This window comes from Aspergillus bombycis (genome assembly GCF_001792695.1).
Source record: "Aspergillus bombycis strain NRRL26010 chromosome Unknown contig00002, whole genome shotgun sequence".
In the NCBI taxonomy this organism is placed as follows: domain Eukaryota; kingdom Fungi; phylum Ascomycota; class Eurotiomycetes; order Eurotiales; family Aspergillaceae; genus Aspergillus; species Aspergillus bombycis.
In genome coordinates this window covers 706837-723867 of record NW_019170004.1, presented here as the reverse complement: position 1 = coordinate 723867, position 17031 = coordinate 706837, and the positions used below count along the sequence as shown (strand labels likewise).

General features: G+C 50.3%; 6 protein-coding genes across 6 annotated transcripts; 5 read left to right on the top strand and 1 right to left on the bottom strand.

Moving 5' to 3' along the window:
- Positions 1-1288: 1288 nt before the first annotated feature.
- ABOM_000663 (FACT complex subunit POB3) lies at positions 1289-3718 on the top strand (the record flags this gene model as incomplete). Its single annotated transcript, XM_022527793.1, has 8 exons — positions 1289-1351; positions 1680-1937; positions 2000-2526; positions 2580-2819; positions 2874-2913; positions 2973-3004; positions 3066-3299; positions 3349-3718. 8 exons carry the CDS (start codon positions 1289-1291, stop codon positions 3716-3718), a joined length of 1764 nt encoding a protein of 587 aa, XP_022394320.1.
- Positions 3719-6389: 2671 nt separating this feature from the next.
- Positions 6390-8198, top strand: aspB (septin AspB; the record flags this gene model as incomplete). The annotated part of the gene is made up of 4 exons (XM_022527792.1): positions 6390-6430; positions 6529-6986; positions 7041-7507; positions 7563-8198. The coding sequence occupies 4 exons, from the start codon at positions 6390-6392 to the stop codon at positions 8196-8198; spliced, it is 1602 nt and encodes a 533-aa protein (XP_022394321.1).
- A 1345-nt stretch (positions 8199-9543) lies between these two features.
- Positions 9544-10685, top strand: ABOM_000661 (uncharacterized protein; the record flags this gene model as incomplete). Its single annotated transcript, XM_022527791.1, has 4 exons — positions 9544-9611; positions 9677-9694; positions 9849-10072; positions 10132-10685. The coding sequence occupies 4 exons, from the start codon at positions 9544-9546 to the stop codon at positions 10683-10685; spliced, it is 864 nt and encodes a 287-aa protein (XP_022394322.1).
- Positions 10686-11615: 930 nt separating this feature from the next.
- ABOM_000660 (putative mitochondrial carrier protein) lies at positions 11616-13036 on the top strand (the record flags this gene model as incomplete). Its single annotated transcript, XM_022527790.1, has 3 exons — positions 11616-11819; positions 11925-12222; positions 12279-13036. 3 exons carry the CDS (start codon positions 11616-11618, stop codon positions 13034-13036), a joined length of 1260 nt encoding a protein of 419 aa, XP_022394323.1.
- Positions 13037-13716: 680 nt separating this feature from the next.
- Positions 13717-14977, top strand: ABOM_000659 (uncharacterized protein; the record flags this gene model as incomplete). Its single annotated transcript, XM_022527789.1, has 3 exons — positions 13717-13796; positions 13859-14167; positions 14275-14977. The coding sequence occupies 3 exons, from the start codon at positions 13717-13719 to the stop codon at positions 14975-14977; spliced, it is 1092 nt and encodes a 363-aa protein (XP_022394542.1).
- A 513-nt stretch (positions 14978-15490) lies between these two features.
- On the bottom strand, positions 15491-16595 carry ABOM_000658 (thiamine diphosphokinase; the record flags this gene model as incomplete). Its single annotated transcript, XM_022527788.1, has 3 exons — positions 15491-16192; positions 16260-16339; positions 16481-16595. The coding sequence occupies 3 exons, from the start codon at positions 16593-16595 to the stop codon at positions 15491-15493; spliced, it is 897 nt and encodes a 298-aa protein (XP_022394541.1).
- Between the last annotated feature and the right edge of the window lie 436 nt (positions 16596-17031).

Below are 17031 nucleotides of genomic sequence, written 5' to 3'. Positions count from 1 at the left end.
TGTACGACGTATGTGGTGAGCAACTAGTTTGAGGTGCTAATAATAGGGAGTATGTGATGTACTCTACATACGTACTCAGTATCCACTACCAATAATCAATGGCTATGCCCTCGGCAGTCACACAAACCATCCACTTTTTGCCGACATTTATGGTGGGCTCATTGATTCTTGTACCCTATAGTGTCTCACTATCAGAAATTACTCCCAAGTTTCAATTCAGAAATCGATCTAAGAAGCGTGCGAACAATCAAATGAGAATTCGGCATTAGATACCACCCTAAAGCCCTGTCCAGACAGTCATGCACCGACGGGATACGCATTCCGTGGTCTAAAGAGAACATGACCTATTGTCAAGCCTTAACCAGAAGCAATGGCAAGAGCAATTCTAGTTTGGTACGGATCAAGCTTCTATGATATATGCCCTTCAATAAATACCAAGCATTTTTAGAAGTTTGATCGATAGCTGAGAGGCTACATGCGTTGGATGTGTTTGAAGTAGCTCCCTGTAATAACACTCTCTTCATAACTACAAATCGAGCAAGCCTCGTAGTGAGTAATAGAGGCTAGAAAAGCGATTACTTCAGGAAAACAAAGAACGTCTACTGTAACTCTTGTCGTGAAGGATCACACTTCCTATGTGCAGTGATTAGTCTGGAAGCATAATCGACATAGGTTGTCTATGTAGTTTCCACTATAGAAAGGCAACAGGCGCTCCAACTGAGATGTGCTAAAATCGTAGTTCATTATCCAAACCGGTTCAAGGGTAACAAAACCTACCTTACACATCAGGGGAACCTCGCCACACTACAACCTCTTAATGAGTAACATCCGCTCGAATCAGTATTTAATGGGCGGAATAGGCCTGTTGTGTTTCACATGTTCCACCATCCCATACTCCTCACTTTCTTTGTAGAACAAACAGTCACACCAACCGTTGTATAAAGACACACTCAGCGGAATGTGAGGATATCGAATGATTATTGAGAAGTGCAATTGACGGGTGTGATGTCCGAATTTGAAAGTACAACTCGATCCTAGTTATGCACTCGGGATCTTACTATGTTTGAGCTGTTGTTACTACAAGATGGGATTAGCAGTCGACTATTGGCCAGCAACTTCAAGTCCGGCATGAAGCACTAATCTGGGAAATATATATATCTAAGGAATACAGGGAGTGTTGATAGTTACCAGTTCATGTCAACTCCTAAATTAGACATGACATAGAGCTATAGGCCTAAATCCACCATGATGGGTCCATCATAGAGTAGACCGTTCGATAACCGACTCAATGATATTGACACTTGGTCGCGTATATATTGTACCTGAGCCCAATTGGATAATTCTGCCTGAGGTATCAACCGTAGCGGGTATCCCAGGCCAGCCGCCAATCTACTTTACCTACCTTGGACTAGTGTCTTGCCGCACCGCGTATGAACCATCGACAGCCGCGCGCAACGCGAGAGTCCAGAAAAAAGGTTATATTAGAGCTCATTAGGTGATAGCCTCCTGTTACTCTGTCGCTGGACAAACACCGACACCCGTACATTTTCCTCCATCGCCTATTTAATCTTGGTCGCTGCCTCCAGACAATCCCCATACAATAATCGAAACTCATACTGGGTACCCTTCATCTGGACGCCTTGAAAGCTTCTCCAAAATGTGAGGCTCATCCGCGGTAGTTGCCATTTGTCCATTTCTCTAATCTTCTCTCCAGGGAGAGCTTCGATAACATCTATCTCGACCTCTCCAAGCAGCCCGGAAAGTGCAAGCTCGCGGAAAGCGGCCTGGGATGGAAGCCTTCTGGTGGAGGCGAGACTTTTACCCTCGATAGCAGCAACGTCGGCGCAGCCCAATGGAGTCGAGCGGCAAAGGGATACGAACTGAAAATTCTGTCGCGCTCGTCGGGCGTCATCCAACTGGATGGCTTCGATCAAGAGGTACCCCCCCTTGTTATATGTTGATGAGTATGGTGATCTGACTTTGGCCCGTCATCTGTCAGGATTTCGAGCGATTAAGCAAGGCCTTTAAGATTTGGTACGGGATAAATGTGGAAAGCAGGGAGCACGCTCTCCGAGGCTGGAACTGGGGCAAGGCAGAATTCACCAAGGCTGAGCTATCTTTCAACGTCCAAAACCGACCGGCGTTCGAAGTCCCTTATTCCGAAATCTCAAACACGAATCTGGCAGGAAAGAATGAAGTCGCTGTCGAACTTGCTCTTAATGCTGATGGCGCCGATGCCAATGCCCAGCCAGCCGGTAGCACTAAGAACCGTGGCCGGAAGGCCGCTTCCGGACCCGATGAATTGGTGGAGATGCGCTTTTATATTCCTGGAACAGTAGTGAAGACTGAGAAGGGCATCAAGGAAGAGAATGGCGAAGAAGAAAACGGCGAAGAAGAAGAGGAAGAAGGCGAAGAACAGAATGCGGCCAACCTTTTCTACGAAATGCTCATGGAAAAAGCAGAGATTGGCGATGTGGCTGGCGATACGTTTGCTACTTTTCTGGATGTTCTTCATCTTACGCCCAGGTACGTCTACCTTAGCTCTCATCACACCAGTGCGGCGTTAACTTTTGTTTCAGAGGTCGTTTCGATATCGACATGTACGAGTCTTCGTTCCGACTACGTGGCAAAACCTACGATTACAAGATTCAATACTCTTCCATCAAGAAGTTCTTCTTGCTTCCTAAGAATGACGATACACATACGCTCATTGTTCTCGGCCTCGACCCCCCTCTGCGACAGGGCCAGACCCGGTACCCATTCCTGGTTATGCAATTGAAGCTGGACGAAGAAATTAGCCTTGAGCTCAACATGACAGAGTAAGTGATGCTGGGCGGTATTCTGTCGCTGGGGCTATCTAACACAGTACGCAGTGAATTGATGGAACTCGCTACAAGGACAAGCTGGAGCCTCGTTATGAGGAACCTATTCATCAGGTCGTAACCAAGATTTTCCGCGGTCTTTCGGGCAAGAAGGTCATCATGCCATCGAAGGACTTTGTCAGGTTTGTCATAATCTATTCGCAATCCGTATGACGGCACACAAATGCTAACATTAATGCGTAGTCATCATGGTCATAGTGGGGTTAAATGCTCTATCAAGGCCAACGAAGGTCTTCTGTACTTCTTGGACAAGAGCTTGATCTTCGTCCCGAAGCCTGCTACGTACGTTCAGATCGAGAACATTGCCATTATTACAATGTCCCGTGTCGGTGGTGCCGTGTCGGCCAGCAGAACCTTCGATATCACAGTCAGTTTGAAGGCTGGCATGGGAGAGCATCAATTTAGTAACATCAACCGGTACGTATGCGATGATTCGAGATATTGTAGTGATGCTAACGGGGCTCAGTGAGGAACAACAACCTCTCGAGGAATTCTTCAAAGCGAAGAACATCCGATTCAAGAACGAAATGTCCGACGATGCCGGGGCCCTGCTGGCTGCCGCCCTTGACAACGACGATATGGTTTCCAGCGATGATGAGGGCGTCCGTGCCGATCGTGGATCGGCTGACGAGGATGAAGAATCTATCGACGAGGACTTCCAGGCCGAGTCCGAGTCTGACGTTGCGGAAGAGTACGACTCGGCGCACGAAAGCAGTGGCAGCGGGAGCGACGCCGAAATGGACGACGCTTCTGATGGCGGCGGTGGCGACGATGATGAAGATGTGGATATGTCGGCAGAGGAACGGCCGAAGAAGAAATCGAAGGTGGGGAAATAAATACCTTGCAGTCGAATTAGCTGGCTATCTCCGGAATAATGGTTATGGTTGTATAATGAATAAGGCCAATCAATGATATCATTAAAGTTTTCTAGCATAGTTACAACTAGGCTAACAACATTCTTAATCTTTTTTTTTCTTCGTCTTTTCTTTTCTTTTCCCCTCGATAAGCCTTTCGGAATATCTTCATGGTATTTCCGTCTGCTTTCAGATTATGCGACAGAAGACAACCTCGGGCGTTCTGATGCATCATATGATGGACACGTCAGTTGAATTGACTTTGCTATTGACAGCACTATTGAGTCCCACCTGCATTTTCGTCCCTCATGCTGGCATCGTTAGTGGGCTTTGATTGACCGAATATGCATATACGGTGCTTGTACTATTGAGGTGCACAGCAATGATGGAAACTTTGTGACAAGAATGTCACCTCGACTCAACTCGTCTCATCATTGTTTATTTGATCGCATTCCCAACAGAGCTGAAACCCTCACGTCATGGACGCATTACCATCGGTACCGCGGGCAAGCATGAGGTATTGGGTGGTATTACAGCATGTCTGGACCACGGTCTAGATGCAAGTGTCAAACCAAACCAATGGGTATTGTTCTGCGTGCCTCGGTAACGGACGTTGCGTCTAACGCCCTGTGGAATGTCACTATCCTTGTCCTGAGTGGGAAGAGTGCTAACGGATGGAAGGGATGTACTATATTATATATACATTTTTCAAGGTACCTTGTCCTGGGGAGAGATATATATAGGTAAGAGTACCCGACAGCGGTTCAATCTGATACGGCATTAAGGTAAGGTATGGAACAGATAGTGAGGATAGGAGATGTATCTGTCTCCCTGCATGTTGGGAGAGATCTGTGGCTTGCTTCACCTGACTCCTGACTCATGCTGCGGTCATTACGATTGATGCTTGGAACTCATTCCCTTGATTCCCATCCATGGGACACTGTTGGTTTCCGCTTTTCATTACCAGTGGTAGCTTACGGGTAATCAGGTACTAGTGGTAAGTATTCGGTACCTCTTCTCTCTTGGTGAAGCGGGAGCACTTGCGGATAGTAGGTAATCTTATCTTCCCCCTGACTGCCCAGATGCTGCCTTACCCAGAAAAAACGTCGATAGATTACCAGAGCACACCTACCAGGTGCACATCCCACGGGTAACGGTCCTCGTAATACCCTTAGCGATGGAGAACAGTATGATTATACATACGCACCGTACTCCGTACTCCGTACAATACATACAACATACATCCTCTGAATGGATGGGGATTTCTTTCCCTCGAATATGGTCGAAGCGGTGTACTGTAAAAGGCAGCAAACATGCGATCCAGAATCGTTGACCTGGATTGAAGCTCACTAAAACACCTTGTAGTCAAGAGCCGGAGCATTCTAGTGGTGGTGTGGATGAATATCGTATTGTCAGTTGGGCAGTACTTCTTCCTTTTTTTTTTGTTTACACTTGTGTAAATGATATCTGTTTATGATACCATCACCATGGATGAGTATTGGGAGGTATTGGGTATTTGGTATACTTGGATCAGGGTGAAGCGGGATCCATGGATGGACTTTGGATCTGAGAATTGAACTGGAATGGTTCTACAAGGGGGATTGTTTTGGGGGTCTGGCCATCATCTTGTAGGTACAGCTTCATCCGTATTCGTCTATCTATGCTGGTAGTCGGGCGTAGTATATTTGCATTGGAGAATCCAGTTTATTTGATTTTATTGTATTGTATTTTTCTTTGGGCTCTCCGTCTCCCTTGAGATCGCCGCCTTATGTGTTTGACATGTCGAATTGGAATGGATGATTGTAAGAACGCAATGCTTGGCTTGTAGGGAAAAGGGTACTAGGGAAAAATAATCCTCAATCATTTGAATTGGTTCTGAATATCTTATTTTTTTATTATTTTTTTTATTATTTTTTTTTGTTTCATGAATTCCCAAGGAGATTGTCACTGAATCTCAGCGGTTGGTGGTTCAATTGGACGAGTGAAATTAAAACAAGATCAACCAAAATTGATGTTGTTCTGAGCGGACTAATCCCTAGGCAGAGTTAGCTTCCCAAGTTGAATGAAGACAAGAGCCCCCTTTCTTTTACACCACCAACGGACTGACTCTCCACCCCAAATCACTCCGCAGGTCCAATCGTTCTCGCCTTCTCCTGTCTTCTCTCTACGCTCTTCTGTTCTCTCTTTCAGCTTCCATTGGTTTTTTTTTTCTTTTCGATTCTTCTGTTTGTATTTTTTTTAAACCTTACATCTCGTGCACACTCCCGGTTTCCCCCAAGACTCGGTGATCTTTGAGAGCTTTTTGTCCCCTGATTGTTTAACCATCTGATCCTCACCCTTTTTCAGGTGTTCGGGATTCCAAAGGTACGGTGGCACTTACCTGTGCTCCTTCCCTCAATTCTTCAACCCCCCCCCCCCCCCCTCTAAAAACCACTTTCCCCTCTCCTCCCTTGGAAAGAATAGCCTGGTTCCAGATGCTTTCCTGATTCTATTACCAAACCCCTCGCCTGAATTTCCATCTCTGCAAGGGTGTCGTCTGCTAACCAAGAAGGTGCAACCTGCTCAGGGGAACTTCCTCATCAACGCTCGCTACCTCGACATTTTTTTTCAACCGTCCACGCTCGCTTCCTGAACCAATCCCTTAACATTCATAATGGGTAAGCTTATCGCTACCAGCGACATCCCACTTCACCGGTCTTGCTTTCTTCCCACTCTTTCACCTGGCAGACAGTCCTCCATTCGTGCACCTCCGAAGCTCTTGCGCGTGGTGACAACATCATGGCACATGCCAGACGCCGGAGTGCGGAGGGTCGCTCGCAAGGAGACTCTCAACGATTCAGTGCTTCTCCGTCGTTGAAACACCATAGACCCAAAAGCCATACGTCGTGTTCGCCAACTCGGGGAACTTTGTCTACCGAAACTCAATCCGATATTACGCCAGTTACTGACTTTACCTTGCCTGTTGTAGCTTCACCACCACCCCCCACCAACGGCTCCCCCACCCCGGCCGTGGAGTCTCCTGAGAGCAGCAAGCCCAGTTCCCCCTTTGTTGAGCGCAGCAACCCCATGGGATCAGGAAACGCACAAACCGTCAGCTCCAGTGACCCGAAGGCTGTGGCCCAGGCTGCCACCGATATGAAGAACGTTGTTCGCCGCAAGTTGACTGGCTACGTCGGTTTTGCCAACCTGCCCAACCAATGGCACCGTAAAAGTGTTCGCAAGGGATTCAACTTCAACGTGATGGTTGTTGGTGAGTGCCCCTGACGAAAGGAGAATGGATGGGTGTGACTGATATGTGTTCTAGGTGAATCTGGTCTCGGAAAGTCGACTCTTGTGAACACTCTCTTCAACACCTCGCTCTACCCCCCCAAGGAGCGCACAGGCCCTAGCCACGACATCATCCCCAAGACTGTGGCCATTCAGTCGATCAGCGCAGACATTGAAGAGAACGGCGTTCGTCTTCGCCTGACCGTGGTTGACACTCCCGGATTCGGTGATTTCGTGAACAACGACGATTCGTGGCGCCCTATTGTAGAGAACATTGAGCAGCGATACGATGCCTACTTGGAGGCTGAGAACAAGGTCAACCGTACCAACATTGTTGACAACCGTATCCACGCCTGTGTCTACTTTATCCAGCCCACCGGCCACTCCCTTAAGCCTTTGGACATTGAGGTCATGCGCCGGTTGCACACCAAGGTCAACCTGATCCCTGTGATCGCCAAGGCCGATACATTGACGGATGAGGAGATTGCTCAATTTAAGCAGAGAGTATGTTATCTGCCTGGAATGAGGTGGTCCCGACCCCATGCTAATTTTGGTCTAGATCCTTGCCGATATCCAACACCACTCGATCAAGATCTTCGAGGGCCCTCGCTACGAACTCGACGACGAAGAAACCATCGCCGAGAACCAGGAGATCATGTCGAAGGTCCCCTTCGCTGTGGTCGGTGCCAACGCTGAGGTTGCCACCACTGACGGGCGCAAGGTCCGGGGCCGTAGCTACCCATGGGGTACTATCGAGGTCGACAACGAGGAACACTGTGACTTCGTCAAGTTGCGCCAGATGTTGATCCGCACCCACATGGAAGAGCTCAAGGAGCACACCAACAACTTCCTGTACGAGGACTACCGCTCCGACAAGCTGACCCAGATGGGTGTCGCGCAGGACCCGAGCGTGTTCAAGGAAGTCAACCCGGCTGTCAAGCAGGAGGAGGAGCGTGCCCTGCACGAGCAGAAGCTCGCAAAGATGGAGACAGAAATGAAGATGGTCTTCCAACAGAAGGTAGCCGAGAAAGAGAGCAAGTTGAAACAGAGCGAAGACGAACTATACGCTCGACATCGCGAGATGAAGGATCAACTGGAGCGGCAACGCCAGGAGCTAGACGAGAAGAAGAGTCGCCTCGAAAGTGGTCGACCGATCGAAGAGAAGGGCAAGCGAAAGGGCTTCTCTCTTCGTTAGATAGCTGGAATTCAATGACACGGACTCCCCAGGTAATGTTATGGTCGTTGGAGGCACGTTGGCGGTTCTGTGTTGGATTCCCCACGACTGTTGATTGACCGAGCGCTCTTTTCGACTGCCCTTCTATTTCTGTGTTTATTCGATTTCATCCACGCTCTCTCAACCTCTACTTTCTCGTATCTGCTGCCAGTAATGACTCTGTTTTCTAATTGGGTGACCCGAGGCAGCGGAATGACTCGGTTGGTGTTTCATTCCGTCTGTCGGACGAACTCCAGTTGGGGCCTTTGACTAGGAGAAATGTGCTGGGACACCGGAGCAGCGCTGCCGGCCTGCTCGTGTGGTCTGGTCCATGGTTTTGCAAGATGATATGCGGTGGCCCTCACGTTCCTCTTTTCGCTTCTTGTTAATGTACTTTTGCCTACGCTATACCTTGTTCTCTCCTGTTTCTTATTCCCCAGTGTGGCCTAACCTCATTTTCCCTTCTTATCTTCGTGCACTTTTGTCCACTTCTACACATTTTAGTGAGCTCTCCCACCCTCCGACCATCATTTCAAGACGCTTTTCCTATTTTCCTATCTCTTACTTATTGCAGTTTATTGTGCGTTAGTTTGTCAATCTCAGATGTTCTTGAAAAGTCCGGCTAAGGAAACGATGGGGAGTGTCTGTTTCTGTAGAGGGTGACGTGGAGGACGTCCCTGGTAGAAAGTCAGGGAAGAATCACTATAAGCACAAAAAGAACGCAAAACGAATTAAAATCAAAGACGTAATAAATAAAACAACTTTTATTTTTTTTTTTTTAAAGAAATGAAGTAGAGCAAGACGAGAATAAAATCTATGGAGGAACGGATTCAATTCGGATCGCCAGATGAAATAACCTTACAGTGCCTAACCGGCCACTTGCATCATGCCGAGTCAATCCGTGTCACGGTGTTTGTTAACGTCACTGGGACAAGATTTGGCCTGCCTCAGGTTCCCGTTAGCTACGACGCTCCGGAACCTGTTAAAGTTACTTACTTCCTCCGCCGTGTCGTCCGCCAGCAACTCCTTCTCTCCTTCCCGATTTCCGTACTAGAGGATACCTTCCAGTTAGTGCAGCTAAAAGGGCATCGTCAAAACCCACTCACTACGACCGCCCCCGCCCAGCCTCCCCAAAATAGTGCAGGTCCGCAGGCCTCCACCGCTCAATTCGCTCCCCTTCCAGCCTTTTTCGATTCTTCTCTGTTCTTTCTCTCACGTCACGGCCACTTAGCGCATTGCTATCTCTCCGCTCTCGCTCTCTTGAGCCCTCTTTCTCACTATCTTTACGCACTTCCCTCGTTCCCGAGTAGACCAGACACCAGCTCTCATGGCTCCACCGCCCCCATCGAACTTGCCTTTGGCCGAGAGGCTGAAGAACCTGGCTCAGACTCTACAGTATGTGCTTCGCTGGACTTTCCCGAGCTCGCAATGTGGATGCTGACCGTATGACTCTCAAATAGGTTTGCTTGGTTTGCTGGGTAGGCTTCCCTTGTGATTTGTGTGCTGCCTCGGCCGGCGGTACATGGTACCCATTTGGAGCAATTTGCGACATCCGTACTCCAGATGCTGTCCCCACCGGACGGCATTCGCAAGTCAAGGATGGGAGAAAACAGACTCACTGACTGGCTTTAGGCACGTCACACTGCTGCTCTCCGTCTTCCGCTACCTCCTGTCCTACATCACCTTCAACTACTACTCGTCCTCGGCCCAGGTGTCCTACCGCTTGGCTTTCCTTTCGGCTGCTGTAACATACGGTATCGTGGTGTACAAAGGACACATTGCCCGTGGTCGTCTTCAGGGTAGTGTCCCGAACATTGTGGTGAAGCTCGCTGGTGATGAAAATGTCCAGTATCTTGGTGAGTAGAACTGCCCGGCGGTCAGATTCAAACCGGCATGGGGCTGACCAAACCACCAGGAATGGCGATTGTCTGGCTCTATTCCCGCCAGGTCCCATTGGCCCTTCTCCCCTTCAGCGTCTACTCGATCTTTCATGTTGCGACATACTCTCGGGCCCACCTGATCCCTACCCTGCAGCCCCCCGCCCAGGGCACCGCCGGGCCCGCGTCGCCCTCTTCTCCTGGTGCTGCCAAGCCTGCTTCCAGTCCTTTGGCAGATACCATTGGAAGATTCGTCAAGCAGTACTATGATACCAGCATGGATCTTGTCGCTGGGCTCGAGATGGTGCTGCTGTTCCGCCTGGCTTTGGGAGTTCTGACCTTCTCCAAGGGCAGCATCCTTCTCTTCATCATCTACGTGGCCTTCTTCCGCGCGAGATATACTCAGAGCTCGTTCGTCCAGCAGGCCGTTCGCCACTTCACCGCCCGCGTGGATGCTTCGGTGTCCCACCAGAGCACTCCCCCCGCGGTGCGCCAGGGATGGGAGACCTTCAAGGGTGTTGTTCGCCAGGCGTATGAGAGCACCGATCTGGGCCGTCTGACCTCCGGAGCTCCGGGCAAGAAGCCGCAATAAATGGTCCCTTCGGCGATGAACGATGACCGCCCGAGACGCGTGGAAAAGGGCCAATTCGATTGCGACACCGTTTAGCCGGACTTAGACCACTCGCGCAGGGCCCGGGATCGCAGATTGAAGTATGAGCTCTCGTTCGTAAAGTGATGAGCATATAACGAATAATGTGCCATTGGTCCTAACCCGGTTTGGGTTGGGAAGTGGTTCTTTTTACGATAAGCAAAATATTGTTTACATGCTGCTGTGGGAGGGGATGTGGATGGGGATGTTTAGTACTTGGGGGAGAGGAGAGTCGTATTATAATCCTTGTATTGCCATTAAGTCATGCACATGCTGGACCTCCGATGGGGATGTTTTTGCCCGGACGGATTCCATTGCATTTTGTCTTTGCGCGAAATCATTACTATGAAGGGAAATGAACACTTGTTTGTTGTTGAGGCATATTGTTGTGTCCTATAACAGGGGGAGTCTAGACCGACGACCACGTTCTTGTTCGGTAGCCTACTACTAGTAGTTTGGTGGATTGCTTGTGGCAACGGACTGAGTTATTTTTCGGTCCATTGCCATTTGTTCCTTTGGACCCGAATGAAACTAGCGAGAGCTTATTAAGGCGGCGTGGTGTGCCTGAGGTGGAGAGTCGGCCTCGGACGCGGAGAAAGCGGAAAACCGACCAAAATTTTGGGCTGAGCGCTGACCCCATCGTTTTTGTACACTACCGACTGGGAGAGGTGCCATGTTTCATTTCTTAACCTCTCGACTTTCCTTGATTTCTGTATAGTTTAGATCTCCTTCGATTCCTCTTCTCCCCCACTTCCCTCTTTCCCACCGTCATCCTTCCTTGGGGTGGCATCCATCCGGTAAACGTCGCCGCCGCATCCCAACCCCCCGTGGTCTGGCCCGCACCACGATCTGGTGGGTTGCGGTATTCTTGCCATGAGCTTGACTTCGCGCGTGTTTGGCCTGTTTTCCACGACAGAGACAACCGTTCTGGACTCTCCTCCGACCGCGTCGTATTCGAACACCACCAGCACCGGCGACCATGTCTTCCATGCGACGGGCCCGATAAGGGCAGGCTCCAGCCATGTACAAACTACACCACTCGAGGACGAGGAAGAGCCTCGTCCGCCATATCTCCATGTACGTTGCGCTATTTGCCAGACGAGAAGTACGGATGGCGATGCGAAAGCGCAGGGAGTGCGCAGAAATCTCTTATCTCAAGCTGACATGAATCCGTTCCTGTAGGCCATGCTTGCCGGAGGTACCGGTGGTACATGCGGTGATATGCTCATGCATTCACTCGATACGGTGAAGACGAGGCAGCAAGGCGACCCCCATTTCCCTCCTAAATATGCCTCGATGACCTCTTCGTATGCGACGATCTATCGACAGGAAGGTATACTACGAGGCCTGTATGGTGGAGCTGTTCCGGCATTTTTCGGCTCTTTTCCCGGCACTCTGATCTTCTTTGGTGTGTATGAGTTTACCAAGCGACGGATGATCGACGCTGGCATCAATGCCAATGTGGCATACCTGTCTGGAGGTAAGAGCGTTGTTCGGTTTCTGGCAGGATTCGGTGACGTTGACACAGCTGCGCAGGTTTCTTTGCGGACTTGGCCGCTTCTATTGTGTATGTCCCTTCGGAGGTCTTGAAAACGCGACTGCAACTCCAGGGACGCTATAACAACCCCCATTTCAATTCGGGATATAACTACCGCTCTACTCGCGATGCTCTCCGCACGATCGTCCGCCAGGAAGGATTCTCCGCGCTCTTCCATGGATACAGGGCTACCATCTACCGTGATCTGCCGTTTTCCGCCCTGCAATTCGCATTCTACGAACAGGAACAGCGTGTGGCGAAGGAATGGGTGGGATCCCGAGACATTGGACTTGGACTAGAGATCCTGACTGCGGCAACCGCCGGTGGAATGGCGGGTGTGATAACGTGCCCCATGGATGTGGTGAAGACCCGCATCCAGACCCAGCAGAACCCCGATATCCAGAGCCCTGCGTCTTCATCAAAACCTGCTGCGGAACATGCGTCGATCAAAGAGAACCCCCGACAGCATACATCATCTCAGACTCCGTCGAGTCTGCGGACGCACTCACGGCCGATCTCCACGGGGGGTGCGTCGACGTCAGTGGCCCCGCCAGGAGCGCCTCGCCTGGATACCTCTTCTTTCTTGACGGGTCTCAAGATGATCTACCAGAGGGAGGGGCTTGGCGGCTGGTTCCGCGGCGTCGGACCTCGTGGAGTGTGGACTAGCATCCAGAGTGGAACGATGCTGGTCATGTACCAATACTTGTTGAAACAGTTGGAGTCCTACGACATACTGGGGGAGATGAATCCTCTTTGATCGAACGGGCTTTGTTGCATCGCACGACGGGGATGTCGTGTTGCCACGGGGCGACACTTGTAGATAATGTTGAATCATCACCACATGGGAAACGATGTGGGTAGGGCGTTCTGGGACGAGGATGTTGCATGATCTCTCACTTCTTCTATTACCACCCATTTACTTGGATCGGTCTGGAGCATGGCAGCATTTTTCCTTTGGGGTTTGTCCTTGCCGTTTGTTCTTGTTTTAAGACACCCTGCTCCAGACGGGTGTGGCTTGCATAGATTTTTATTTCCCCTTTCCCCTTTTGTTGTTATTTAGACATGGTTAATCACGCCACGATGTATATTATTATATAAAGTATAGAGTCAAAGAAGCACTGATTTGAGGGCAAAAATGGTCTCCTCCAAATGAGGGTATTTTCGGTCAGGTGGAAATGTAAACAAACGGATGCGGTCAAGCGCCCCCCGACGAGCCAATCAGCGTGCGCCGGGGAGGACTGTGACCTCACTGGTTATTTATTGCATTCGCTTTTATTATTTATTGTGATTGTTTTTCCCTCTCTTGTTCATTTTGGTTTTAGAATCCTTTTGGTCCCCGAAATCCTGCGCGCGCACTTTATCATCATCCCACCCTCTCCCCCTTGCTCATAAAGTCACCACCTCCCCCCGTCGCATGGTTCCTTCCCCCCGCGCATCATGTCTACCGCATTGCCTTATTTACAGAAACTGCGCAAGTCCCAACTGACGGACTGGGCGGAAGCCACTGATCTTCATGAGTAAGTCTGGTGCCGTTGTTTATCGCCCCACCACGATAACAACCCCGGCTGACCGTTGACAGCTACGAGGAGTACAATAAACCCGAACTCGCCACGCTGCTGGATCAGCATCTCCAGGCCAACCAATCCATCTTCGCCAAGGATGCGCGACTAACGGATTACTACCGTCGCCTGTCGCAAACCCCGCGCAAGGGGTCGCCGGTCAAGAGAGACCCTCGGGTGGAAATCTCCCCGCTTGCGAAAGAGACCCCGCGGTCGGCGCCACGGTCGGCGCGTCGCCGGCAGACGAGAGTCCAGGAGGAAGAGGTGAAGGAAGAGGAGGCGAAGGAGGAACCCAAGGCGGAACTCAAGGCGGAGGCTGAGCAACCCCGGTATGTCCCGTAATCTTTCTGGCATCGCGCGCGCGCATGGCTAGAAGCGCCGCCGCACGCGACCGCAGTAACCATGACGACATGAACTGATCAGTTTGTTGTTGCAGAGAGGAATCCGACGCGTCTCCGCCACCGGTCTTCCAGACGCCTGGGCCATCCCCGCTCAACTTTCAATCGGCCTTGCCGGCGTCGCCGGCCCTCATCGCTGATGCGGTTGACCAGGAGTCCGTCGCGTGGTGCAAGAAGGCTAGCGATTGGTGGGCCGGCTCAGGGGTGCCGGATGGCACGCAGTCACTGCGCTCCTTGCTGAGCAGCGTGACGGCTGTCCAGATTCTGACATTGCTGCTCGAAGGGTGTTCCATCATCTATGAAGTTCTGCCGCTGCGATTCGTGTCCACCATTACGATTTGGGCGATTGAGATCTCCATCAAGGTCCCTGATGTCTTCGTCCTCGTTGACGGCGTATTCTGGGCCCCGTTCTCGCTGTGGCTGCTGACCAGCATTCTGCTGCCATTGACCGTCGCCTACTTCTTCAACATCAGCCTGAACATCGCGCAAGGCGGCAGTGCTGCATCCCACACGCGCCGCAGCCGCGCATCGCCCGCGAACTTCGATCCACTCAGCTTCAACATTGCCAAGGCGGGGCTCGCATACCTGGTGTATGCCCAGCAGTTCAACTTCTTCAACCTGTACAGCCAATTCTCGATCGCCCGGGTGAACGCCGCGGTCCCCGGTCAATGGGCTGGCTTGGTGACTGGGTCTGCGATTGGGGTGGTCGGCACTTTGTACGAGGCGATCCTGCGGAAGTAAATATGTGGTTGTAAATACGTGAATGTGTTGTGGCAGAGCCACTAGTTGGACGCAGTTTGATTGAGTAGGACCTCCTCCGTACAAAGGAAAAGCACCCGAGTGCCTGTAGGAGGGGGTTGTGAGACGGGTTTCTATCGTCTAGAGGGTCTGTTTTTGGGTAATCGTTTGATTCCATGTGCGCAGTGTGATGGTGCTTCGGTATTGTTGTTCTATTGTTGAGTTATCTTCGGTTTTCTCTCCTTTCTCCGGGGTATCTGGCGTGAGAATGGTGCGGTGCGTTAATTGATATGAATTGACCTGATCTGATCTGATACTTCGAGGGGGGCGTTAGCTTGGGTTTCCTGAATGTACTATTGTGAAACCGATATAGGATGTTCCAATACAGATCCTTTTTCATCGTACATTAGCGGTTGGTGTCTATCTAGGTATGGTATGCTTCTATAGCACTCATTCCAACCAAAACAACCATCACCCACGATATCAAAACAGAGAGAGAGACAGAGACAGAGAAGACTACCTCGTCCTCTTCAACCTCTCCGCCAACTCCACCGTAAAAAGCACCGGCACCAGACTCTCCACCGTCACCACATCACTCCGAATATGATTACTTGTACTCAACTGCCCCCCGATCTCCGTCCTCCAATCCACCACATCCCACTGAAACCCACTCGTCGTGATCCTCGCCGGCCCCGAGAGCGGTATAATCCCCACATTCTCCTCGAGCAGATCCTCCGCGTGTTCCGCAGGAGATACCCCCGGCCGATTCGTCCCGGGCGTCTGAATGGTATTGACCCCCGGCAGCAGAATAAACGTAATACTCTCCTCGGAGATGAGATAAAGATTCCCTATCCTCCCCGTCCCTTCTTGACTGGAGGTGGAAGGAGAAGAGGAGCTGTACGATTGCGTCATAGAATACAGATGGTGGATTTGCGAGAAAGCTTGGTCGACACGGCCGCCCAGTCCGCCGAGAATGAGGACGTCTAGTTCACTCCCTCCTCCCTCTTTCTGTCCTTCTCCCTCTGATTTCGCTACCGAAGAAGACGACGAAGCAGAGGAAATAAATTCCCCTACATTCGCACGCAGATAATCCAAGCACTTCGTGAAATCCGTCGAATACTGGTCTTCGTCTTCGATAATGCGAACCCCTAGATTGGCGTAGTGGGCTCTTGTGTCGGGGGTTATGGAGTCCAGATCGCCGATTATGAGATCGGGGAGCTATTTGCCTTTTCATTAGTATACCAATGCATGCATATGTATATGGATAGGGTCATTGGGGCTTTACATCTGTTGATTCTCGGTCGTGCGCTTTCATCATCGAGTAGAATCGGTTTGCGCCGCCGTCCGCGCAGAGCGTTATCTTTGCTTTTTTTTATTTTTTATTTCTTTAGTCTTTATGCTGTAATGTGTGGGGTTTGGTATATATGGTATCAGTATATGGATCTCTACCCATATATACATTATACATATACTACATGTAGAGATATAGAACTAGGGAGAACATACCATGTCTCCTCAAAACGCGAAACGCGCGCTCATTGATTGGCTGGTTGAGGATCAACAGCGCAAAGGGGTTTGGGGTGTGGTCATCACGGAAGAATCGGGTTGGATCCCACTCCATTCTGTCTCTTGGGTTGTAGTCTAGTTTTGTCCTTGGGGTTCTGGTAGGGTCAAGGGGGGGGGGGTTCAACGTTAGCGAGGGGCATTAAAATCAGTTGATTTTATCTTATCGGTGATGTGATGGTGGAGAGTGGGGATGTGGTGCTGGGCGGCCAATCGGGTGGGGCGGTGGGATTTAATGAATTTATGGATGTACTAGTAATGTATATCATTTTGGGGAATGTTGTTGTTGATTTTATGGGCTGGCTTGGGGTTTGGATCTGGGGTGTGTACTCGTTGTCGTCTTGTTGGTTAGGGTATGGGTTGGACACTGATGCTGTACTATCAAAAGCAGAGGATAAAATAGAAATATGTATGCTAATGGAGTAAACGATTGGCCCATGAAACTTGTATAGCAGTAGAAGGACGACTCGAGATGTACCTATAAGCACTCAGCG